Source organism: Ooceraea biroi, chromosome 3, assembly GCF_003672135.1.
Source record: "Ooceraea biroi isolate clonal line C1 chromosome 3, Obir_v5.4, whole genome shotgun sequence".
Lineage (NCBI taxonomy): Eukaryota > Metazoa > Arthropoda > Insecta > Hymenoptera > Formicidae > Ooceraea > Ooceraea biroi.
Genome location: NC_039508.1, coordinates 14,377,558 through 14,402,392, shown reverse-complemented (window position 1 = coordinate 14,402,392; position 24,835 = coordinate 14,377,558). Strand labels below are relative to the sequence as shown.

At 43.0% G+C, this 24,835-nt stretch overlaps 4 protein-coding genes across 12 annotated transcripts in view; 2 read left to right on the top strand and 2 right to left on the bottom strand.

The window, feature by feature from the left end:
- Window position 1: 1 nt before the first annotated feature.
- LOC105286800 (ras-related protein Rap1) lies at window positions 2–14,963 on the bottom strand. The gene is made up of 4 exons (XM_011352006.3): window positions 13,995–14,963; window positions 1,189–1,466; window positions 711–992; window positions 2–533 (listed from the first exon to the last, which is right to left on the bottom strand). The coding sequence occupies exons 2-4, from the start codon at window positions 1,369–1,371 to the stop codon at window positions 444–446; spliced, it is 555 nt and encodes a 184-aa protein (XP_011350308.1). The 5' UTR covers window positions 1,372–1,466; window positions 13,995–14,963; the 3' UTR covers window positions 2–443.
- A 2,006-nt stretch (window positions 14,964–16,969) lies between these two features.
- On the top strand, window positions 16,970–18,071 carry LOC105286801 (peroxisome biogenesis factor 10). Its single transcript, XM_011352007.3, has 3 exons — window positions 16,970–17,263; window positions 17,341–17,592; window positions 17,665–18,071. The coding sequence occupies exons 1-3, from the start codon at window positions 16,970–16,972 to the stop codon at window positions 17,977–17,979; spliced, it is 861 nt and encodes a 286-aa protein (XP_011350309.1). The 3' UTR covers window positions 17,980–18,071.
- Window positions 18,072–18,254: 183 nt separating this feature from the next.
- Window positions 18,255–22,535, bottom strand: LOC105286803 (myotubularin-related protein 14). 9 transcript variants are annotated; one of them, XM_011352009.3, is made up of 8 exons: window positions 22,063–22,531; window positions 21,403–21,509; window positions 21,141–21,317; window positions 20,479–21,050; window positions 19,734–20,053; window positions 19,216–19,645; window positions 18,776–19,120; window positions 18,255–18,677 (listed from the first exon to the last, which is right to left on the bottom strand). In XM_011352009.3, the coding sequence occupies exons 3-8, from the start codon at window positions 21,225–21,227 to the stop codon at window positions 18,533–18,535; spliced, it is 1,899 nt and encodes a 632-aa protein (XP_011350311.2). In that variant the 5' UTR covers window positions 21,228–21,317; window positions 21,403–21,509; window positions 22,063–22,531; the 3' UTR covers window positions 18,255–18,532. The 9 variants fall into 9 exon arrangements, with proteins under 9 accessions (XP_011350311.2, XP_011350312.2, XP_026824023.1 ...); XM_011352010.3 differs by having other exon boundaries at window positions 22,307–22,531; XM_026968222.1 differs by having other exon boundaries at window positions 21,141–21,570.
- Window positions 22,536–23,563: 1,028 nt separating this feature from the next.
- Window positions 23,564–24,835, top strand: part of LOC105286804 (IQ motif and SEC7 domain-containing protein 2) — a 38,806-nt gene continuing 37,534 nt past the window's right edge. The window contains exon 1 of the mRNA XM_011352015.3: window positions 23,564–23,808. Coding sequence (XP_011350317.1) covers window positions 23,564–23,808 — 245 coding nt within the window. The remainder of the gene's footprint in view (window positions 23,809–24,835) is intronic.

Genomic DNA, 24,835 nt, shown 5'->3' with positions numbered 1-24,835 from the left:
CTTTTTTTTCTTCATTTATTCATGCAAAAAACTCCTACAGTGATAACCGATTGCCACGGGGTCTCGTATCCTACTTTGTGCGCCGTTGCCTGCGCGTGCACACGAGCCACCCCGGAACCAACGTATATACAGTGTTTCCTCTCGCTTATCGCTGCGTTCTTTTCCGCACCGCGCCGCGTATCTTCATTCTTCACTCCGTTGCGTTACCTTGTGCCCTTGCGACCTCCCGTCCACCCGTTTTCCCTATCATTTTACAACCATCCGGGTCTCGGTGCCTAAGATTCTCGTTCTACTGGTATTCCATCAGCCCCCTCCCCCTCCCCTCCTCCTCCTTAGTATCTGTTTTTCTCTTATAACCGCCCCGATGTTTTTTGTTTTTTTTTTGTATCCACTGGTATCTTCGGATTTTCATGTAGGAGAGTATGGGCTCCGCCATATCTACCTTACAGAAGTAGGCACAGCGATTTCTTCTTCTGCTTCATCTTCTTTTCTGGCGACTTCTTATTTATTTGCCGCACCAGGTCGTAGAAAATCTGCGAGCAAACGGAGAAGCGGGAAAGTTGAAGCGCTATTTGTTCAGATACTGTCAGCCTCGAAAGTTGTAACCGAATTACCGACTCGTGCAAAGTTTGTTAGTTGGCTAGTTTCGACCGATGATGTTGAATGATCAAACAATAAAACGATATCCAAAGAATGAAGGCTCAACTCACATCGCGAACATTAATTTTAGCTTTGGCAGAGGTCTCCATAAACACGCAATTGAATTGCCGGGCAAGGTTGACACCCTGATCCTTTCCTACTACCCTCTCGTCCTCCAGGTCACACTTGTTGCCTACTAGTACCATCGGGACATCATCTGTGTCTTTTACCCGCAAGATCTGTTCTCTGAGGTCCTGCAGATCGTTGAAAGTCGATTGTGCTGTTATCGAATATACTAACACGAAGCCCTGCCCGTTTTTCATATAAAGGTCCCTCATGGCTGTGAATTGTTCCTGCAAAGAAATTAAAGCGACGTTACTTAACTTCACATAACTGAAATAAAAAACGAAGAACATGTTTGTATGAACGTGAGAGCAAGTTATAAAGTTCAAAGTAAATTATATGCAAAATTAATTGCTAACTTCGCTATAATTGCACGACTTAAATTTAAGCTCTTTGCTTGTCCCAAATGTGCCACGTGGTACTTACTGTGCCGGCGGTGTCTAGGATTTCTAACATACATTGCTGACCGTCGACCTCGACTTGCTTGCGGTAACTATCCTCGATCGTCGGGTCATACTTCTCTACGAAGATCTCCTGCACGAACTGGACAGTGAGGGCGGACTTGCCTACACCTCCGCTGCCCAGCACTACTATTTTATATTCACGCATTTCCTTGGCCTATCTACTGCCTGTGCGCCTGGTCACGGTCGAGGGGTCACCGAATCCGCCACGTTTTGCTTCAATTTGCTTTCAGCAGGACGTATCTGAAACAATAATGCGCAACGTCCATTTAAAGACTGTATCATGAAAGCGAAATGAGTTAATTTAAGTGGCACACCTCTTTAGAACGACTCAGCGCTTATGACTCACGGTGCTCTTTATGAGTGCGCGAGTCATCTCGCGCGAAATAAAGCAAAAATCATAATTAATTTCTAAATATAGGATGTATCGCGCGAAACGCGTAGAATTCGCATCGCGGATCGACAAATTTAGTATTTGCTTAGTGAACCCTTAATTATCCGGAACATCATTTATTTTCTCATTATTTTCGAATAATATTTTCATTATTTTCTAATAATATAAATTCGAAGGAAGAAGATTCCTCGATATTAACGCAACATTGAACGTTTAAAATTTAATTTTGAATCAGACTGTACGCGTGGCCGCGACATAAATTCCCTTTTTCGAAGACCTGGAATCCGCTGTCGTATGAAATATTCTGGTATCCGGAAATGAGAGCGGTATATGGTTAATTGTTCCACGAGAAAGCGGTACCGGGGGGTACGGCATGCCCGCCGGAGAGTCACGCTACTTTTCGTCATGTTCCCTCGCGACGCGCGTTGTTCGCCGCAGCGTTGTCGGCGGCAAAAGGCAGAGCAAGAGGGAAAACGTGGGATGCCGCGACGGCATTCCGATTGGTCGACAATGGCATCATGGCGACGCGCCGCGGCGAATCGGCGCCCGCGAAATTCTTTGCGCCAATCCGTCATTGATTTTACCTTTATGAATGGACCTATACGGTGAAAGCCGCTACTCCGCTCAGACTTTCGTCCACACCGCTCGCGGCAGTGCTTAACAGAGTGCTTAAGTTCAGAAATAAGCGAACAGGTATCGACTATCAGGGATGCGACATCAGGAATCAGATGACAGATCCTTGTTGTCTTTTTTATCTATTTTTGTCTAGTTTTTTTTTTTTAGTTTATTTTAGTCGTTGCCATCTCCCGTTAAATAATATCTCGAATATCGTATATCTTATTCATCCATCTTTATTATTGTCCGCCACGAAGAGTGAAATTGAACGGCCAGCGTGACAAATGAATGTCATTCCAGAAATACTTCGCACGATAGATGGATGTGATGACGCTCGAGTAACCTCGTGTGGGATACAGTTTCCGACCTAGGCGATCGTGGATTAATGTGTAATTCGGTTGGACGTCACTCTTGAAACACTCGCGAGTTCAGCGCCTATCTTCGTGCGAGCCGCATGTGGCGTCGCATCACGTCAACGTAGGACTTCAAATTTAGTTTCTGGAGGTACGGGGACGCGGTTTCGGGGTTGCTGCACAAATAGAATTCTAAAATTTCCCGATTCTCCCAAGCGATACGTCTCGCTCCTGTCGACCTCTTTACAGAACGAGATACCGATCGTAATTGCCAGAGGAACACGAGCACGGCCCGGGTAAACCGAGAGAAAACGATAGAACCGCGTATGCAAAATAACTTTATTATCTTTTATGAGCGTAGCCTCTTTCTCAGGAACACGAGCTGTTCTATAGCGCCTCTTACTACTTTCCATACTCCCAATGTTCGGTTTTTCCAATTTCTCTTTATTTTCTTCGGGTAGCTCGCGGTAGCATTGTTCTCTCAAAAGTTCATTAACGAAGCACCAACGCTGCGTATAATAGCGTGCTGATGCTCGAGACGAGTGTGATCGAGATATTCCGTAAAATAATGGCGCAAGATCTCATGGGAGAGGCACGCGACGCACTTACGGCTCCGTTATAATGTGTTTACAGTTCACAGTTTCGTTATAATATACTATGTAATGCAATTGAGTGTACCATAAACTAACTGGGTCGTGTGGATGTGCACGGGCAACAAGTTGATGTTCGAAACGGAAGACCGACCGACCACGCAGCAACGGAGGACCGCCAATTGGACCGAACTTCTGGCGCTGCTCCAGAATATCTCTGGAGCCGAAAAAGTGTTATTCAAATCCGCAAGCAAGCAAACAAGCGCGCGCGATCATCCACACACGTGCATGCAGACGAAACAAAAGCTCGCCAACGAGCTTTCCTGACCTAGTTATTAGATTTTGACGTGGGATAGCGTGGTTCCGCAAATCGGCGCGCCTCTTGTCCGATATCCAAAAGCTCGCCGATAGAAATCGCAGTGTTCGGAAAAGCCCGAAAGCGTGCGCGTGTGTCGTACGTGTGTGCCTCCTTCGCGAGAAGGAAGCCATTCATTTCTCGCTTTGTATTCATCCCTCTCAAGGGGATAAAGGTAGCGCGGTTTATCGGGGATGCCTATAAATCTGGAGGATATGAAAGCGGGGACTCGAAACTCCCCGCGGAAAGAGATGTAATCTCGGTAAGATTTCGGTACGTGCGTGCGAGCGCAAAAATCATCTTCGTATTTATTCACGTGCCATGAGACAGTGATGATCCACTCTTAAAAAAGCCGTGTTCAATATTAAATCGAAATCATTGTTGCCTCTTTTCCGCGATGCTGATTGGTTCTCTCGCTTGGCTCGAACTTCGTGTGGCTTGAACTTCGTGTTGCGAATGTCAGAATGTCATAGTGGCTGTCAGTGCGGTTATATTGATAAAATATTGATAAATAAAACATTAATATTGAAAAATAAAATAGCGCGCGTAGCGCGCGCCTGTGTTGCTAGTTAAAGTAAAATTCATCTTGCCTCGTTTAAGATAATTGTGTGTGAAGTACGATTAATTCATAACTTGATCTTAAATTTTTAAGTTTGATCTTAGTATCTTTTCGATCACTTGAGGCATTCATATTCTTACTGACTGTCACTTCTTACTGATTATCTTGTTGACTATTGGTGGTTTTTGTGACGCCTGCAAGAGACTCCTCGAAGCCGATCTCGCGCGAGAGATCTCTCATCCGAGTGAACTTTGGTCAACCTTCGTCTTTGACTCTAATTAAGCGTGTTACCGCCAAGATGACAATTACAGCCACTGAACGCGAGCCCATACCAGAAAGGTCCTCTACGTTTTCTCGCTATTGGCGAACATGACGCGTTTGTGTCATTGCAATTGCATCTCAGGAATGCTTCTCACACTTTTATGCGTTTAGTAATCTCACCGTTCTCTTTCCAAATTATTCGGAATTGATTCTCCATTAGCGCGTCTCCAATCTGTAATTCGTGAAGTCTCCCATCATGCATTCTCACATTTAAATCTTACTGCTCCAAAATCGTACATCCATATTCTAATATCAAAGCATGAAAACTTATTAAAAAGCTTCACTGAAAAAAAATCTGGTTGCATTAATTAGAAATCTGGTAGGTTCAACCAGTCTGTCCGTTAGAGAATGGACGAATCATTCCTATCAGATTATAATACAGTCTATCAAATGTTCTAGTTATAAAATATCCAGTTATCCTATCGTGATAACTAGAAATTCTGCTTGGTTTAACCAAAATGCATTCTATCATGTGCGTCTTGTTGGTACAATCAAACCATTTTTCTCAGTGTTGCAGCACATAGCTTTTATGCGGATGCGTTCACGCGCACACGTGCTTGCACGTTCGTCTACGACTGATATATCGACAAAAGCCAAGAGACACAATCGCCGTCACGTCGTATCCCGGACGCGTACAAGGACCGCTCGTCCCGTCCGTGTGCACATTTTATACGGCAAGGGGGATGTGCCGCACGTACACCAACGTGCCGCCAATCACTTTGACCTGTAAATACGTTATCTGCTCCAGCGATTCTCGATACACTTGATTGCACTCGGTCACCTCTACTGACGTCGAGTCACTTCCAACTGGGTCTTTACTCCTCGAAGGCAAAGCATCATCGATGTGCAAAGTGTCTACCACCGCACATACACACGTGCAACGGGCGCGTTGCCCTTCATTCACGCAGCCAGAACGGCCGAAAAATTAATCGCACAGCTTTATAGCCAAGAGACATCAGCTGTAGACAAGTTGAGTAATAATTTTGTAATTTCTAAGCTAATATCAAGATCTTTGTATTTTTAAGATATCCAAGGAATTATATTTAGAAATTATATTTACAGCGTTATAGATATTATATTTAGAGCGCGTTATGGTTATAGTTATTTGTATAGTTTTTATATTTTAAGGTAAATTGTATATATTTTAATTGTAAATTTAAATGTGTAATGATCATGTGTATAATAGATATTACATTCAGTCTACTTTAAAAATTTCGCACTTGAGATAGACTTTAAAAGTTATAAAAACGTACAGATCTCCCCGCTGCCTGGTTATATGTGCGAACCCTTCCTATTTTCTTCAGTTCGTTTACTTCCAACGCCGAGGACCATGGCCGATATTTTCCGTTGCGCGACTAAAGATTGATCATGGGAGAAAAAGAGCGCGTCAAAGACAGGACGATGACGAAAAAAGCTTTGGAAGTATCGGTGCGAAACGCGGTCAATCTCGTGGTCTCGGAGATCTGGCTTGCGGTGTGATTGTGTGTGGTGGAAGCGAGTCAATGTGAGTGTGTTTAGGGCATTCATATCTCACATTGAAATGCAAGTACAGAACGCGTATTATCTATTCCGTTGCGTCACGCGTGATTAAATGTAATTTCCAAGAGAGCGCACGAGTTCTAGTATCCTTGCTCTAGAAATAAATATAAGGATATAGCAAAATAAAACTTGGAACTAGACAGTCGTGTTCACATTACCTTCAGATAAGAAAAAATTGTTTTAAATGCTGTTAGCTGTTTATTGCAATCTGATATTAATATTTATATCAGTGTCAGAGCTTTCGAGTTTCAAGCTGTCTTAAAGAAACCTTACTTCTGTATGCGCATCCAGAACGCTGACATTGATACGAATAAAAAGACTCGTAACTTTCTTCTATTTATAAGTTCTATATCTTACGTAAGGCAAGGGAGAGCTTCCCCTCGAACTTGACACGATCTGTGATTCCCCCAAAGGGGGAAGTCCTTCATGCGAGAAGGGCTATGAAGTTGGAAGGGTAAGTACCTTTCCATAAAAGATACATCGTACCACCGTCGCGGCAACGATTGCAAACGAACTGGCGATATGAGAAAGGGGGAAACACGCGCAATCATTCACTCCCATGTTTCTAGAAGTACATACAAACGTGCACGTGTCTTTAAGAATCACCGCGCGAATCACACACTTGTCCTAGGCGGATCAGCGTTCAACGTACAAACGGCTAAATATAGAAAGTCACTTTCATTTATAGGCGTTTATATTCATCTCTAAAATATCCAGTGAAGCGGAACGCGTGTAACGATTACGATACTTGCAGGTTTTATCGGCTCTCGCAGTATCATTACTATCGCCTACCAACACGCGCGTATCGTTCGATTACGTACGCGTATATCAGCGTTTCCCTGCGCGCAAGCATCCCGTTTTCTGAATCTCCAACAATCTCCAACAATCTGGCAGTCTGGTTCGGTTTCCGGCTCTAGTTCTACCAGTTTCCGGCTTCCGTGCGTCGCGTTACAGACCGACCGCCTGTCGCTTATCGCGTGGCCGAGACGCGGTATGACCTAATTATTCGCTCGCGCCAATTACGTTTCTTCAACATGTCGTCCATGTGCAAGTAGATTTGCGTCGCCGTGTCTCGCGTGATTTGATATTAATTCTGCTAAGTACAGAATTAGTCCTAGGCGAACATGACAGAAATGGATGTCACGAGAGAACTTTGCATTCATGTATAACATGATCATGCACATTACAAACATCTGAAATAAAATTTAAAAATATAATATAAAGGATAACTTTTTACTTTTTCGGTATTATGATTGTAACTTTCAACTAATCTCTTTTTTGAGATTATTCTGAAATTAATTTTCATTTATTAATCTGCGATGTCAGAGTTGGACTTTTCAAACTCACTTTTTATTTATCGGGATTTCTGAATCTGTCTAATGTGACGTCACACATTCTACAATTACGTGTAATATTTGCTTGCTTGTGGACACAGAAATCGGATAAACATGGATATGTCACTCGAGTAGCTTATGAGCGTTGATACGCCAACGTCGAATGTTTATAGAATTTTCACCATGTAAATCGTTTCTACATTTACGCATCGGAACGCGATTATATTGCCACAGCACAGTCAATCGATTGTTTGTGACCAATCGACCGTACATATCGGTGCACGCATTCTAATCTACACAGATTTCCGTCAAATATTGTTTTTAACGAAACGCATGCAATCGGCGATAATGCAGTCGTCGAATTACAATCCGCGAGTCGCAGAAACGAGTAACAATATCCGCTAATGCATGTTCTGTTCGAATTCACGTGACTCAATTTGTTTTTAGGATACGATGGCTCTATAGATGTTGCTTTTTGCTTCTTTACATCTCAACATTTCATTTCTTCGGAGAGTTTTAAGTAAACATCTGTACAATTCTGTAGAACGTAAAAAGATACTTAATTAAGATCAGATTTAAGATTTATTCAATATGTGCAGGAAGCGAGCATAATAGCAGAGTTAATGCAGACAGTCTGGCAGCTGCTCGTGCTCTACGAAGCGCACGGAAGTGTCGCTAGAAGTCTTAAGAAACTTATGAACACCGTGTCAAGCTTCGCAAGTTTCTTCTTAATATCATCTTCGTCCGTAATACTTTAATGGAGCAGCGATGATATTTTTAATTAATATGAAATTATATTATTAATAAAAGTAACTGCAGCCGTTTACAAAAGCGAATTCGCAAGTTTGTCGTACGTTCCGATGCTTTTCGTTTAATAATAAAACAAATCCCTATGTTGGTTCACCATGAACAAATTATCGGTATTCCATTTCAGTGTGAAGCAATCAATAGACTCCGGATCCCGCACGACTATCAACTTTTTACGATAGTTCTGCGGAAAAAAAGGAAGAATGTTATGTACAGCACATTGCGTTGTTCGTGCGCGCAACACTATATAGTTTATATATTGTATAATATCTGCATAAATCGATCACTGTTACCGTTTCTTTTCGTTTAAAGCTATCCATATTAATATCGGCACATTTCCATTATGCGCGCACGGCTTATTTCCATTACAGCACGATATCGCGTTGCCAATAACGCTGATTGAACGTTAGCTTGTCCTGTGCCAAGCATATAAAAAAATACGCGAGTTTAATTTAGCTACTTAATAAACAATTAAATAGAGGATCTCGCTTCAAAGTTAACATCGTTAATATCGCGTTTCCCATATCGGTCGTTCCTCATACGCCCGACTTATGTGTTATATGTGGCACGAGGACTAATTTCGCTGAGCGAAAGTATATTGCACATGATTAACAGGAAGCAAATTGCACGTAAGTAGCATGTGGTTGCGCAAGAGTAGTTAAGCGACGTTCACACGGAACGCGGACACGAGAGTAATTCAGTTTTATTTCTGTCGTTGACGCGGCGCAGGTCGCGCAAAACACACCCGTAACTAAAACAATGTCGAAGATCACATTATCGTAGCCGACGAACTCGCAGCGATAATCGCGAGGCACACGCTTATCGTGCGGTCAACTAATTATCGGCGATCCGCACGCGCGTGCGTGTCTGTCCCTTCGTCGACAGATGTATAATACTTTCGTTGTTCAACACTCGATAAATGAAGAATCTGGGACAGACGGTGTCTCCACTCGCATTAAAAATAATGTAAACCTCGAGAGGGCAAAGGCGAGAGATATCCGATTGATCTATCCCAACTGTATTTTTACTTCTACTGGCCTATCGATCCGTTTCCCAACGACAAGACTAAAACAGAAAAATACAGTTCAATAGTGACCTTAATCCATTTCCGAAGCCCACTTCTCGAGAAAATTATTCTGAATCCAATTAAAATTTTAAACTCGAGGCAAATGAGGGTTGAAATTAATTCAAATTGGAAAAAGTCAAGAAGTTTTAAGTTAATTTTATCAATATTGTGTAGAAAAGTGAGTTAGATTGCTCTTAATTATTTAATTTTTGATTAAATTATTGAAATATGCGATGTACTGTTTCAATGCATTTTCGAGAATCTTATCGACATCTTCTCATGCAAGATATTTAGAAGATTCGCGCTATAGAAGGGCATACGTTATATATTCCTATCATGCGAGACGTTGCATTTGCGTTTAATAGTCCAATATATCAGTTACCGTTTGACCGCATGTAACATTGTTATGTCTGTGACAATACAAGGTGCATACCGCGTCTGTGGCATCGACAAACATCGGATTAATTATGTCAACCGATTGAACGCACGAATCCCGAATTAAACCAACGTTAATGCAGAATTTGTAAGATTGGCTGTGACAATCATAAAACACACGTACGCCAGCGATAACAGATTTCAATTAATCGATGTTGGAATCCGTGATTCTAATTGCAGCACCACCCCACATACCTTTCATCAATTATACGTGTTATACGCACCGCGTAATCGTACAACGAAAGGGTAAATACGTGATTATTATTCTTAATGCTATAACGCGGAGCACGAATGCGTGCTCAAAGTAATGCGGTCAATTATTTCTTCAGTTCCACTACTTGATCACTTTTATTATCTCTTAGGTACGCTTGTTTTCAACCAACATCTGTCTTGTTTAATGTACCAGCAAACGCGAGAACAAACAAAATTCTGTACTCTTTATAGTCTATATCTCTATATTTAGTTATATATTATATAAATACCAAATTCCTGGAATGTTTTTCTAATAATTCTGAGTTAATCAATATGTTAAAAGTTTTTTCGCGATTAATAAAGCTGATTAATTTATTTCTATTCTTCACATCCTTCCAATGTAATTTAATAATTAATAATTTTGCAAGAAAAACGATATCGACAGATATTGCATACCTCTTCTACGAAGAGAGATCGTACGTTAATTTTACATATGTAGAATTCATATGTTAATGAAATGAGTGGGATCACACCGCCTACACGAGACAAATGCAGGAAATCACTTGCCTTCCTAAGGCCAACTTCACCTCGCATATATAGGCCATGTATTATGCATCACCATAATGAGCATAATACGAAAGTACGCTTAACTACGTGCATTATCGTTAAAACGATTAGAGTTGATAAATATTTAACAAAATAATTTCTGTAATTTATGAATGTAATAACAAAAATATCCGTTTTCAATTAATGAGAACTTTTGACTTTTGCTTTCAGAATTTACCACCATTCATTAAAAGTTTATCAAAATAATTTATCGTGATTAAAAATACTTGCATATAATATTTGTATAAATTGTTTAACATTCAAATTTCTTGTTTCCTTTAATCTATACAATTGAGTACGATAATATGCCTGATAATTTATAATACAATCATAATATCGGAAATGTCTGTTTGAAGAAATTGAGGACGGAAAAATGTCGCGATATTTTTGTCATTGATATAAAGGCAAATAAAACGATAAGTTTCCATAGCTTGTATCATTGCGTGTACGCAGTGAGTCATGGGGTTCGTGAACCTTATGGCGTGTACGACACCCTTGGAGAGTCCTTATTAAGCTTCACAGTGAAACATCCACGTTTTACTACGTTTCCTGGAAATTATGAATGTCATCTGTGCAATACTTTTACCGTTATTTTATCGATGTGCATCTCTTTAATTAAATAAAAATGATTACGACATTAATGAAAAAATTAATATTTTTTAAAATTTAATAATTCAATATTTTGCCGCATTTTTTAAAAGATTCAAATTTCACAAAAACTTCAACAAAAATCAACACGTTAGTCAAAGTGAATAGTTTTCTTTGATAACACGCAAAGTACAGTGACTTATTAACGTATGTAGAACTTGATCCCGAAATAGTTCAATACTGTGCAAGAATACCGTATTTACACGGTGAGAGAATCGCGTTGCTACTTCTCCAAGAGGAGACGTAAGTCGAAGACGCTATCGAGTTCAAAGTCGAGTGGAATATCGTTTTCACAGTTGAGTCACTTCGCGTATAACGTGTTTAACAAGCGCACGATCGTCTGTACTCGCGAATTCTCGTAGTCAGGCGCACAGTTGCTTAGTGCTTATCAATGGGAAGAATTTTTAACGAAATATATTGCAGTGAGAAGTTCAGAGTGCAATTCACAGAAAAGAAGATCGGTTCGAGGAAGTTCTAAAACATACTTTCGTATTTTTGAATTGAAGGAGAAAAAGAAAGAGAAGAAGAAGAAGAAGAAATAGAGAACAGAGGATTTTTGTCTCGTGCAACTTATCCACGATTATATTAAGTCCGGTGGCCCGATGCGAGCAGCTCACGTGTAAAATCTCGTTCGACGAAAATCAAATTGTCACGAACGGATGGACGATTACAGTAAATTGAATAGACTTAACGAGTTTCCAGGAGATTAGCGGAAATGGCGAGCGTTGTAAGAACTTGAAACAAGCGGATGCGAAATCGGAAGGAGACGCAGTCAGGGGAGGTACGAAAGGGTTTCGCATGCCTTGAAAAAAGAAACTCATTAGCATTTTATTCACGACAAAATAACGTAATGTCAGTTTCGAAATATCAAGTGAGATGCGGAGTCAGTGAGATAAAAATAAATGAAGACTCGTATACCGATTGTTACCAAGATTTTATCTACTATTATCTGTATTTATCGACAATATTTCAAAGATTTGACTTACGTCATGCAATAAGAATTTGCATCATAAATTATTCACATTTATACCTGTTTGTAACGTAGCTCTAATATTCTAAAAACAATTTTGCAATAGGCTTCCATTAGGAAGGAAATTGCACAAGCGTGGTATCGGTATTTCTAATCATTCATGCCCATTCATTGACGATTTGAGAGGAGTGGAATTTCTTGTAAGCTGTCAAGGATAAGCAACTCGTTACAGACTTATCGTTTAAATAATGTCCGGCTTTATCATTTTTCTTACGCGATAACATATATCTAGCAGATACAATTGCAGCTGGTTTTCCTCTAGAGTTGCACCGAATGAAATGAATTGGCCTCTCATCCAGTTTCAGAGAGTGACCAGTCGTGTGGATTTCTCGAGACAGATTTTCCACTGTGGTTAATGAAGAAAAATGTCGTTTCTGTTATTGTAGAAATATTCGATCAGCATTGTGTCGAGACCACGTCTCTTGTCGTCTTTTCTCTCGAGTCACTTCCTGCGTCGTGATGACTCACGTGAGTCGACTACGAATTAGAACGGCATGGTTCTTCGTGATCTTTGTTGGAAGACCGATCACGAAATTTTCCAAGTATAAAAATATCCAAAACAGGCACGCGAAACAGGGCCTGTTTACCCGCTCAAAATTAAACTGGGAAAGATTGGAATAGATCCTCTTTTGACATCGAGAGATCTAAATATAATGTAATATTTCTAGACAAATATTTCTATGTAGATAGAGCGCATTTTAAATAGATAGAATTTGACATTTTTCTCTCGCAAAACTGCTTCCTCTTTCCGTCTCCCTTTCATTTTCTCCCCTTTTCCATCTCCCTCGATATTAAAACGATTAATCCCTATTCTTTCCTCCCATCATCGCGTTACGGCTTAAACTAACGAGATTCGTGTCAACGCTCAGATTCAAAAGCTCGTAACTTCAAGCTGATGCATCGATACACAGACACGCGAAAATCAGTTTTAATCTCATCTCGATGTACCACTTAGCAGACGAATCTCGAACGAACAATTTAATTTTAATCAAACATAACTGTGATTCTGTATTAGAAAAATAAACAAATAAATAAAATAAAAATAAATAAAAATAAACAAATAAATATAAAAAAACAACAGCATAGGTAGGATCAAATTCATATTCTGAGCAACTCACTTCTGTATTGCATTATTCGCAATGTTCGCAAAAAACGTTTCCGCAGAGTTCATTAACACCAACTATAGTTCAACGAAAATTTTTCGCCTCGCTACAAGAATGGAACCAAAAGAGAAACGCGCGACTTTACTTGACCGCGGGTTAATTTAACTTTGACTTGACGTTGATTTTGCTTAATAAAATCAAGCTTTGCACGGGGAACGACCCGTGCGAGCCGTATAAACGATGTTCACGCAAGGTACTCCTATCGTCGCGTATCGCGCACGGCTCGGGTGGGCCGTGACCGTAAGAGGAAACGCTAGCTGCCCGGTGTGGAACGAGCCGACGAGCCCGCTCGTTCGCTCGCGTCATGCCGGACTCGCACCGGCTCGCTAGCAAAATCACGGACGCCGCTAACGAGGGCGACCGGGAAGGAAAAGTGACACCTCGAAGTCGACCTCGGGCCGCGCAACGCGCTCGGAACTCGCAACCGGCGTAAACGACGGCGTAAATCGACCTCGAATTCCCCGGTGCCGCGGTAGGCGCGTGAAAGCGATCCCTTACGCACGATACAAATACGCGGGAAGGTCGCAAGGCGACGACTTTTCTTCCTCTCTCGTCGGGTACGGGAAAAATTCGGGGGACCGCGTCGTTGTTTCAATTCCCGCGAACGAGCGCGCGGAACGGCCGCCACCGCCGCCGCCACCGTGAGCGATTTCCGGTCGGTCGGCTCAGCGTGCCACGCCACGGCGATGCACGGCGCCTTCGCACGAGGGGAGAAGGAGGGGGAGGGGGAGAAGGATCTTTTTTTAGAAATCGTCGGTCCTTACCTCTCGTACCTCCTGAGGGCCCCACGCTTCGCTCGCAGAACACGGTATCTCCCGGGTTCACTCGATAATTCTTCTGCCTCCTCTCTGCCGTTCTCTTTCTCTCTCTCTTTATCTATCTCTTTTTCTCTCGGTCTCTATCGCTCGTGCAAGCGGCTCGGCGGCTCTCAGGCGCGCATACACACATACACACGCGCGCAAGTCTCTGGTGTCTTCCTCGCCTCTCTCTCTCTCTCTCCTTCCCTCTGTCTCTTTCTTCCTTTCTCCGTTTTTCCTTTACACGCCTTCGTGTCTCTCACGCGCACTGCGTCCGTCCTCCCGTTCCTCTTCCTCGCGACTGAGATTTCCCGGCGATTGATAGCGCTACCTGGCTACCGCCCGCTCTCTGCTCGGCACGACTCTTCTCCGTCGCCGCACTGTCACGAGTTCATGGGTAGAGCCGTGTGTTCTCTCGTTTCGTGCTTCCACGAGCCAGCTAACCAGCCAGTCACTCGACTAGCTAACCGACCGACCGAGAGAGATACGAGCGCGGGGTGTCGCGGCCCGATTAACTCCGCACTAGCCTCCGAAAGCGAGGAAGAAGCCGCGATTACGAACGCACGCAGCACCGGGCTCCGCGCGCGTCTCCTTTTCCACCGATGCGGATGCCCACGGCGCCGATATCGGACACTGCTGTGCGTGCCGATCGATTCGCGTAGCCGCACGACTCGCTCGTGACTCCGAAGGCAACGCAAGTCCCGTAGACTCGATGGCGGCGACCGTACGAGCACCACGACGAGGGCAACGACGACGACGACGATGCTGCTACACGGCCGGACGCGCCTCTCTCTCTCTCTCTTCTTTGCCTCCTGCCTTCCTGCACCCCCGCCGCTCGATTTTCAACACTCTCGCGAGAAGACAACGCGACACCACTGCGCGATTCTACCGTTATCTAGGGCGATGCCTCTCTCCGTCTTTCGTCGCCGCGCTACCGCAGTGTCCTCTATCCTCGAACGCGCACCGTCGCCAACGTAGCCGCGACGAGTCGGTACTGTTTTACCGACGTCATAGAATAGGTTCGTTCTTTTCAGCTGCACTGGTACCGCACTAGTTCTGAACTAGAACTGGCGAGGATAGCGAAAGTTTTCATAGGTGCAGAATAGTGCAGGAATACAGATAGGAAGGGAAAGAACGCCACAATGCAGAAATCAACATGGCGCAGTACATAAATATCAAATCAAATCTCTATATTTATATTTATGTTTTTTATATTTTTTACTTGCACAATCTCGAGATTTTCTCAACTGATATCTAACTTATTTTTGTATACTTGTACCAGAGGATTCTCATTCCGGTTCAATAAATAAATGAATAAAAGATCTTTTATTTATTTATTTATTTATTGAACCGGAGTGAGAATCCTCTGGTACAAGTATACAAAAATAAGTTAGATATCAGTTGAGAAATTCTCGAGATTGTGCAAGTAAAAAATACGCATAAAACCAACAATAATAGAAAGTAATCCGAAATAATTAATAAATGAATTAACAGAAAAAAATTCAATATTTGAAATATAAACTCATTCCAAGTTAACCAACTTCAAAAATCTTATTAAATAAGTATTATAAATTAAAATTTACTTATTAAATAGCTATTAATATTTACATAAATAATACCTATTGACATATTTAGATAGATAATTTTAATACCGTTTGACTCACAAATAACATTTCCATTTATATATCAACTAAAATATTTCCAGCTAAATCCTTTTTAATATATGCAATATGATCGTCGGCCGGTATTCATAGTCGAATCTTATATTTAAGACCGTCTTAAGTGTATCTTCAGATACTCCATAGCCAATGAAATGATCCATACAGCATCTTCAGATAAACTTAAGACGGTCTTAAATATAAGATTCGACTGTGAATGCCGGCCATCATCTTTTTTCTCCATATCTATGCACCTTTTTTTATATGACTACAATGTTTTTAAATATTAAGTTAAGGGAAGCTAAAAAATACATATCAAATGATTTAATTTGAAGTTATGATACGTTTGAGATACGAATTGTGCCGCTATTTTACACGCTATTTGTTTATACATGTACGCTGCCATATTGAACTGCACGCTGCACTAGCTCGAGACCATAGACATAGTAAGAATAGACCGAGCGTGTTCTCAACTTGGCAGTGAATCACAGGTAGAAAAAGAGAGAAAGCAGGCGAAGGATTGCTCTCTCTCTCTCTCTCTCTCTCTCTCTAAGGAAAGAAGAGTGGGAGTAAGAGCGGAGAGTGGGGAAGACGCGAACAGAGAGAGAAAGAGATCCTCCACCTACTTTCCGTCCTTTTCTAGCTGTGCTTCACGTTTTGCGCTTCACGCTCGGTCTATTCTTACTATGTCTATGCTTCTGGTAGAAAGAACGCGTCAGTGTACACTTCTTGAACTAGTGCAGAAAGTTCAGCTGAAAAGAACAGACCTAATAGGTCTGTTTTTTATTCCTGCACTGCTGAACTGGTGCAATATGTTAAAGTGAGACAAGTATATTTTTTCTCACTCTAACTTATTGCATCAGTTCAGCAGTGTAGGAATAAAAAACAGATCTAATGAGTCGCTCGGGGTGTGGGACGTGTATGCATGGCTGTGGTCCAGTCGATGCTCCAAAAATTTCAAAATGCTCTAATACGGCTCTCTGATTGGCCACCAAATAAATTTGTATAACCTCATTGGCCACAGAATATCTGAAAATAAATTTCAGACCGTTATGAATACCAACCTAAGAGAGTTGCGCATGCGCGCACACAACATGCCGGAACTGGAAGACGTTGGTGTGCGTGGTGTCTCCAAGCGTACACAATACACAGCACACGCAATGTTTTGCGGACGAAGTTGACACTGTGCGTGCTCACGCAGTCACGCATGACTGTGCACTTTGACGGCGCACGTGCCGGGAGCTGCGTGACATACCGTATACAAGTGTATAACAACATTGAAAAATGGGAACCAACAACAAGTGGCCGAGACGCAAGTTAAGATGTGCGAGTCAGGCGGAGATACTGCGGGCGCACCAACGGGACGACGATTTCGTGAAGGACCTGCGGGACAAGTTGGCGGAGACGTTGCAGAACTTGAGTGTACGGCACGCGCTGTCCCGATGCATCCAGTCCGACATTCCGTTCAAGTTGTTGTACTTCGTCTTCACGTCGGGCATGGGTAACCAGACGTTGGGCGAGGAGTACACCGGTATCGTACAAGCTGATCTGGAGGCGCGCAGAGTTCCGACGTTAACTGTACGTTTTCACCAAGTTTATCTTGTCTCAAATCTTCGCCGAGGATGATTAAATTCCTGAATGCTTTTCATCATCAGGTAAGGGTGTTAGCTGCAATTTTGGAATGCCTCGGAGAGAGGACGCTGCTCGGGTTACTGGGACAACTGCAGGCTCGCGTGAATCACCCGCAGAGCGAACTCACACCGGCAGCGGCAACGTTTCTCAATGCCAGTCTGTCGAAACTGCGCATGATGATACCAGTCATCATACTGTTGCACAAGGGGCTGTTTTATCTTTACGGTAGATATTACAGCCTGGGTAGGAGGATTGCTGGATTGGATCATGCGAAGGTGACCATCACGCACATTTGTAACTCTGTCCCTACGCTCGTTCTTCCTTTCTTCATGGAATATGATTTACAGGTGTACGGCCATCGACCAGTGGACACTGTTAGCTGGGGACTGAAGTTGTTGGGAGTCGCTACTCTCATCCAGTCTCTGTTAAAGATCTGGCAGACTAGTAACACGCAGGACGTCAACACCGCGACTGTATCCAGTGCGCAAAGCATTGATCACAGTTGTCAGATGTGTTTCGAGGCGAGAGCGACGACCACGACGTTGTGCGGTCATCTGTTCTGCTGGAGTTGTCTCAGCGAGTGGCTGCGCGTCAAGCCACAATGCCCCTACTGCAGAGAGCACATGCCACCGTCGAGGATCATTCATATGATGAATCTATAAGTGTCTGTGATAATGGATTATATTCCTTGTACATACATAGTGTAAAAAGAATTTTGTATCATATCTTGACAGAAAGAAGGATATTTTTTGAGACAGTGCGTTTTTAAAATGAAGTAGCTTCAGTCAGCAGCGAGTTGTCGCGCTTGTTACCCCGGCTCTCTCTGAAACGGTTTATTAAAACAACAAACAAAAGGCAATCTGACGTATTTTTAAAACTTTTCACATCGGTCTGTACATAAATTATAATTAACAGTTATAATTTAAAAAAAACAATATAAATTATAAAATTTTATATTATAAAACTGATAGTGCAATGAAACTATTTGTGTTCTCGCATACAAAAATATCAAGTTTTATTCAATTATATATATATATATATATATGCGCATCTCCTGCGATATTTTATGTAACAATCCATTCTTGAGAGAAAACAATAATGTACAATCATCTTACTTTATAGACGCATCTCTATAAAAATTATCAATCGGCCGAAGATACTATCAACAAATTCGTAGTCTTGGAAAATCGTCCGATAACAACGTTTTAGTTAATACTAGGATGTGTGTTGAATGGAAGTTATTGAAACGATGTTTCCCAGATACTGGCTGAGGCCACTTACTTCGTCCTTCGATCGAAATCCATGAGGTCCGTAAGCTTTGTAAAATATATTTCGCAGCGAGCGTAAGCGTTCTCTGCGCCTGCAAACGAAAGGCACCGTGAATTATGGATCATTTCACGGGAAGTAAACGGGGGAGTAAACGGGGAAAGAAGGGTCTAAACTCGAGAATTCACTTACTGCGACGCGGAGACGGCAGCGTCCTCCGAACAGAGTGCCTGCGACGTCCGCGGGGACGTGCAAGTCGCGCATGAAAACTTGAAGTCGATGTCGAGGGCTGACGCGCCGTCCGCGTGCAGGGCGTTAGCGGACGCAGTGCCGCACAAACTGCCGGTCCCCGTTACCAGCTGCCACGAATCACCTGACGACGTCGAATCGTTTCTCTGTCGGACACGAGTATTGTTACACGGTATAGGAACCCCGATCGGAGACGTGCGATTCGTCGACGAGGATGATGAGCGCGATGATGCCTGTGCGGCACCACCTTCCTTATTTGGCGACACGTGGAGTGTTCCGGGTGCATTCCTGTAATGTATGCAGTTAGGTAAAAATTTGAACGGAATACTAGACGATTAATATAAAAATCTTTAGAAATACACAGGTAGTTGGTGCAAACGTACACGTTGCCTCGAGGGTCATCCTGGTTGTCGAGAACATCGACGGAGAACACAGATGGATCGCTGTCTACGCTGCTTTGCCCGATAGAGCTGGGCGAACCGTTCTTGGGACTGGTTTTAACGTTGGGAAAGTAAAAGGACGTCTCGTCCGGTAAAGAGCTGTCCGACTGCGACTCGCTGCACCTCGAAGTTTTGTCACAACGTTTGTGCACGCTGAATTGATCCTTCTCGATGTATTTCAAGAAATCGAAGCAGAAGAAAAGTATCTCCTCCCCTTTATTGAGCCTATCCGCTAAATCGTGCCCGAAAAGCAGCCAGTCGTAGGCGATAGTGTAATAAAGCAGTTGATACGACGTCAACGTCGTATGAATTACCCCGTCTGCCCACAGACTAATTCTCAGTAACGAGATAAATAGCGGCGTGCGGTCCCAGCCTGCAAAGGTAACACGTTAATGCGTCAGAAAAGTGTCTCTCGCGCGGGGATAAATTTGAATAAAAAAAACGGTATGTTCCATTCGCACCTGAGATACAGTGAATCAATATTCCATTATTACTATCACTCAAGTACCTCAGTAACAATTTTAAATAGTTTTGCGTTAATATGACTAGATCCCATTCTGTATATCGATTCCAGTTGATACCCAGCTGACAGGCGATTGAGTCTTCAGGTACAGAGATCGGTGCGTCTACGTAATTCTGACACCAGTTAAATACCAAACCCTTCGACCGATAATCCTGATCTCGGAACTCCTTAAAGAATTCACATCCAGGATATGGCAGTGAAATGAGAGCAAAGCTGTTGTACCGCTTCTCTTGGTCTACCTTCTCCGACGAAGTTACGCTGAGTATCGAATAAAAGAGCTCTGTTTAGGGGCGTCTAAAAGCGGATTCACAAAATAAAATGGACTGCTCATGCTAACAACTGTCATTATAAAACTTTACTGCATCCATGAGGATGGACGTCTAACTGGAACGCTTATCGTCTAAAATGTGCACGTATTCAATTCCTTTTAGAAAGTTACATGTTACTACAAAGTGAGAAATCTTTCTTAAAGATTTATTATTTAGTCATTTAATCAGGGGGATCTTTTTTTTCCATTATTTTATCAGCAATTTAGATATATTTTTAAAATTATAATTACCTTTTGCATTTACTAAAAAAATCTAAGAGTTTAGGACAATTTTATTTTTTCTTCTCTTTCACTTTGAAAGATCTGTCTCGTGAAACATATAATACGTATGAAAGATATTCAGTATCATACTTACGCCATTCCGTATTTGATTTTCTTCTTCTCAACCATGAAGTCAACGATGGTGCCCACACTGAGAATTTTCAGGAGCCGTACGTCAGACCACCTGACTTTGTCTATCAGTTCGGAGGACATGAAATCTTCCTTGTAGACCTCTGAATACATATTATACGGACAATCGTCCAACAGTACGTCTTCATTAGCGGAACTAGTGCTAGCCATACTGTTGGACAACATATCGATCCCGGCTCTACCAATTGCTTCTGGGGCAGTGGACAATGTCGCGGATCTACACACGTGTCTACCCTTATAAAGTATCACCGGCACTGGAAACCTTGAGCGGCACCTGGCGAATCTTGATTGCGTTACCAATTTCTTAAACTTATTCTTTGCATTCTTATTTTCGTGTATGGTTTCCATTACGCGTGGCGGCGTGTCGCAATTTTTCGCGCTTCGCGGCTTCTCGCGCTCCAACATTATAAGATGGCTGGGATAATGTGCACAGAGATCACCTTCGATGTTGTCGATCGTAAAACATTCGTAATCAGAGGCCGCAAGCAGGATACACTTTTGCATGATTCCTTGACTCTGGAAACAAAATATATACGTTTCATTGATTCTGGAAGAATAATATTCAACACTTACATACACGCGACAAGATATTCATAAAATAATTACTACGAGATCCGCACTCTTGGTCCTGTAGGTGTTCTTTGCAAAGTATGTAATAAGATCTTTCAATTCTTCCACATTAATCTCAGCCATGATTCAGTACAGTAGTTTCAGCTGTGTTTCTGAATGTGCCGTGACAATTTGCTTGTAAAATCCTTCCAAGGTGGCACAGAGTCTTTGTAACTATTACAATCAAGCTCACGATGCATTACCAGTTGCCTTGCATAGCAGAGACACAATACAAACATTAAATTCAAGATATATGTACATGGCATTGTAAATCAACATTCATCAGATTCTTCTCATCGCAATCCCTCTTCAAGTACCGATGACACAGAATCTTTTGCACGTATATAATGGAGTAATGTCACATTTCTATAGACAACAAGTTTTATCCATTACATACAGCCGTTACACGCAGGAAAATTGTCTACAACTAAAAATATTCTATTACATGTACGATATATTTATCTTGATACTCTCCGGAAATATACTGAAACGACTTTTGAACTGTACAACATGACTCCCACGTTACCACTGGCTACTCGAAGAAAGAAATAAGAAAAGACAAGGTATTAATGTTTATAATCAAGAGAAAACAATTAACTTTCACCACATAAAAACATGCTTTATGACTCTTGAACATTGACATTGCGATTACAAATATTTCTCAGTTGCTCCTATTAATGGAAATGACAGAAACGAAATGAAAAGTCAGAGAATTCCAAAGGAAAGAGATATTTGCTGGAAATTTTTCTACAATGTAGCGCAACGTGTGAAATTCGCGAGCGACGGCGTGACAGCATTCGCAAGGAATTATTAATCAGGAGGAAATCGAGAGCCACGCGCCTGGAACAGCGAATCGCGGCAGTGCTCGTCGAAAATTCTCTCCTGCGAGCCCACGAGGATACTCGCGAACGCGTATAACCTATGCATCAACTCTGCTGCACGTTGCGCACGTTCCGTCCCGCACGGCGACGTGCACCAAGCGTTCTCTTCGCAAGGACGAACTCTCTTCGCAAGGATGAACGACGGGAACTGGTGGGATTATTATACAACCCGCCTCGTGTCTCGGCAATAACGGCGAGATGTATTTTTAGAATTTTGATTGAACCGCGCTGAACTCGGAAAAGATCCGCGAGCACCTTTATCAAAATCCTAAAAATACATACTCGCTGCACGCTCGGATACGACTGAAACGTCGAAAGACGATCGCACGATCCTCTCGCACGCGGTTCGAACGACAATTATTATTCCGCGTTCGCACGCCTCGTTCTACGTAGTGCAGACGCGTAAACGAGCCACACGGGGTGTCACGCGCTCCTCTATCCACTGCTGCCCGATGTGCGACGGCTCTCGCAGCGCGCACGAGCGCGCAACATCATCTACTGCCCGCGATAGCTGGTGCTAATCTATTTGTCTTGCCATTTACTGTGCATCGCGCGCGATTAGTTTCATTATTTTTTCGATTTCTCGCCCTCAGGTTATATTTTTATTTCGTCGGTGCACGGAATGTGCGCGTTGTCTCATTAACAAGCAATTTAGAAAGTCCGATACAGCGAGCAATGTCGACACGCTATACGGCTGATCGCATGTAATTTTGAAACTTTGTTTCTCCTTTTTCTATAATCGCGCGCTGGTAGTATCATTGTAAAAAGACTCGAAATGGTAGGATAATGAAACCTACAAATACTAATTCGGAGTCGAACGTGCATTCGGCGAACGTTCGGTCGAACGTTTGCTCAAGATGGCATCCGTATTTGTTTAACGTTCGCCAATATCACGAAAACGGATATCTACGAAGAAACAATATAAATACGGACATGATCATTTACGATAATACAACAAATGCGCGATATTATATCAGCAAAAACAATGTAACATTAAAAATGATCAATAATCAGAAAACAATTTGTACTCTCAGCCGACATGTTATCGATCGAGAGTATGCGCTATCGAATGATACCGCATTCGAGTTCACGATGGCGTCACGTGTGCCGGTAATGGAGGGCGCGCACATGCGCGTCGCGCTCGACACGGCGGACCGGCGGAATTGGACCCGGCGCGGTCCGACGTCGCGGAACGCGGCCGCGGCTCGTATCGCAATATGGCGAGTGTGCGGTCAGGGGCTGTCGCATCGTGCGTGCCTCGTCGGCGCTGTCTCGCGGGCTACAGTGACGTCCGTTGATCCGTGTCGTTGGCCGTAATATGTTGGCGGTATCCCGCGACGCGGGCCCGTGGCGGCTTTTGAATCGGCGGCGCGCGTCCCTCGCGTGATCGCAATCGGCCGACGCGACGGCGACGGCCTGCGTGCCCTGACGGCGTTGCCACGACGAGCATTTTCGGAGCGCGTACAAGCGAGAGACACACGGGACGCGCGTGCGAGAGCGCGCGCGGGCGGCCGCGTTCGGTGAAAGTAAACAAACGGGATGAGCGCGGTTCTCGGCGGCAGTGTCGGTGAAGCGGCCGCGTCGGCGGCCGCCCTCCTGGACCCCGACGTCGAGAGCATCCTCGAGGAGAAGAACCAGCTCATCAGCCGGCAGTATGCCGAGATCGAGAGGCTGCAGCGCGAGCTGGCTGAAGTTGTCGGCGAGCGGGACGCCCTGCTCTGCGAGGTGTCAAAATTCAAGTTCGAGCGCGAGATGACCGACCTCAAGCGACTGCAGGACGACAGGTGAGTGTGCATTTACTCTTTTACGGCTGTTGAGCTTCGTTTCTGAAACGAAAACGAACGTTAAAAGTTGGAGCGCGGAAATTTCGATCGTTAGAACTGGGTATGCTCGCCTACCCTGCACCTGCACTTTTGATTTTCTCGACATTTCGATCCCGGTTCTTCCTCTCGTTTCAACGTTTGCATTGGTCTCGTTTCGAGCGCGAAAAATGTAACCTGGTGCAACTGAGAGAGGAGCGTGCTTGCCTACGGTGAAATTAATTTACCGGCGAAAGTGGACTTCACGTATTTTTTCCTCGTGGTAACGAGGATTTTAATTAACGATTTTAATCGCAGTTTTGTATGTGTGTGCGCGGCTGTTTAATATCTGGAACAATATAAAATATGTGACTTTAGCGAGAAACGAGAGAAACAGAATTAACGTAGTATAGAAGTGCAGGGAATGTGCAGCAGATTCGATGAAACGGATACGGTTTTTCGATTAAATTCACTTTTAAATCTTTTTTTCTTTACAATTAGATCTTTTTATGTAAAATTTTCGTATTTAAAATTTCCATTACGCATGAATATGTATCGCAGAAATTCCTACTTGTTTTTATTTAGTTATTCAGTTATTTTCTTATTTAGTATCAGTTGGAAATTAATTTGTCAAAAATATTATTAGATAACACAACACACTCTTCGTTGGTGCTTCACAGTTCTGAAGGCAGAAAAGAGAAGCAAGACGAGCGCAACAGTGGTAACTAAAAAGGGCGGATTCCTTTCCCGCGCGTTTTTCCGTCGACTTTCCGACGTCCGGCATCCATTTATTCGCGATTTCGAGTTCGTGCGCGTATCGTCATTTATTTCTCAATTTTCACGGTCCACCGTGGAGCCTAGCCGTGAATTGTGTTACGGAAATGGTTCCCTCACCCTTGCGCGAATCGCAGGTCGTGTCGCGTTGCCTTCCAGAAAAGGCCATCAAATATCAATCATCGCGAAATTGATATTGCATCGGCGAGCGTGCGATCGCGTCGCGTTTTCGTACAAA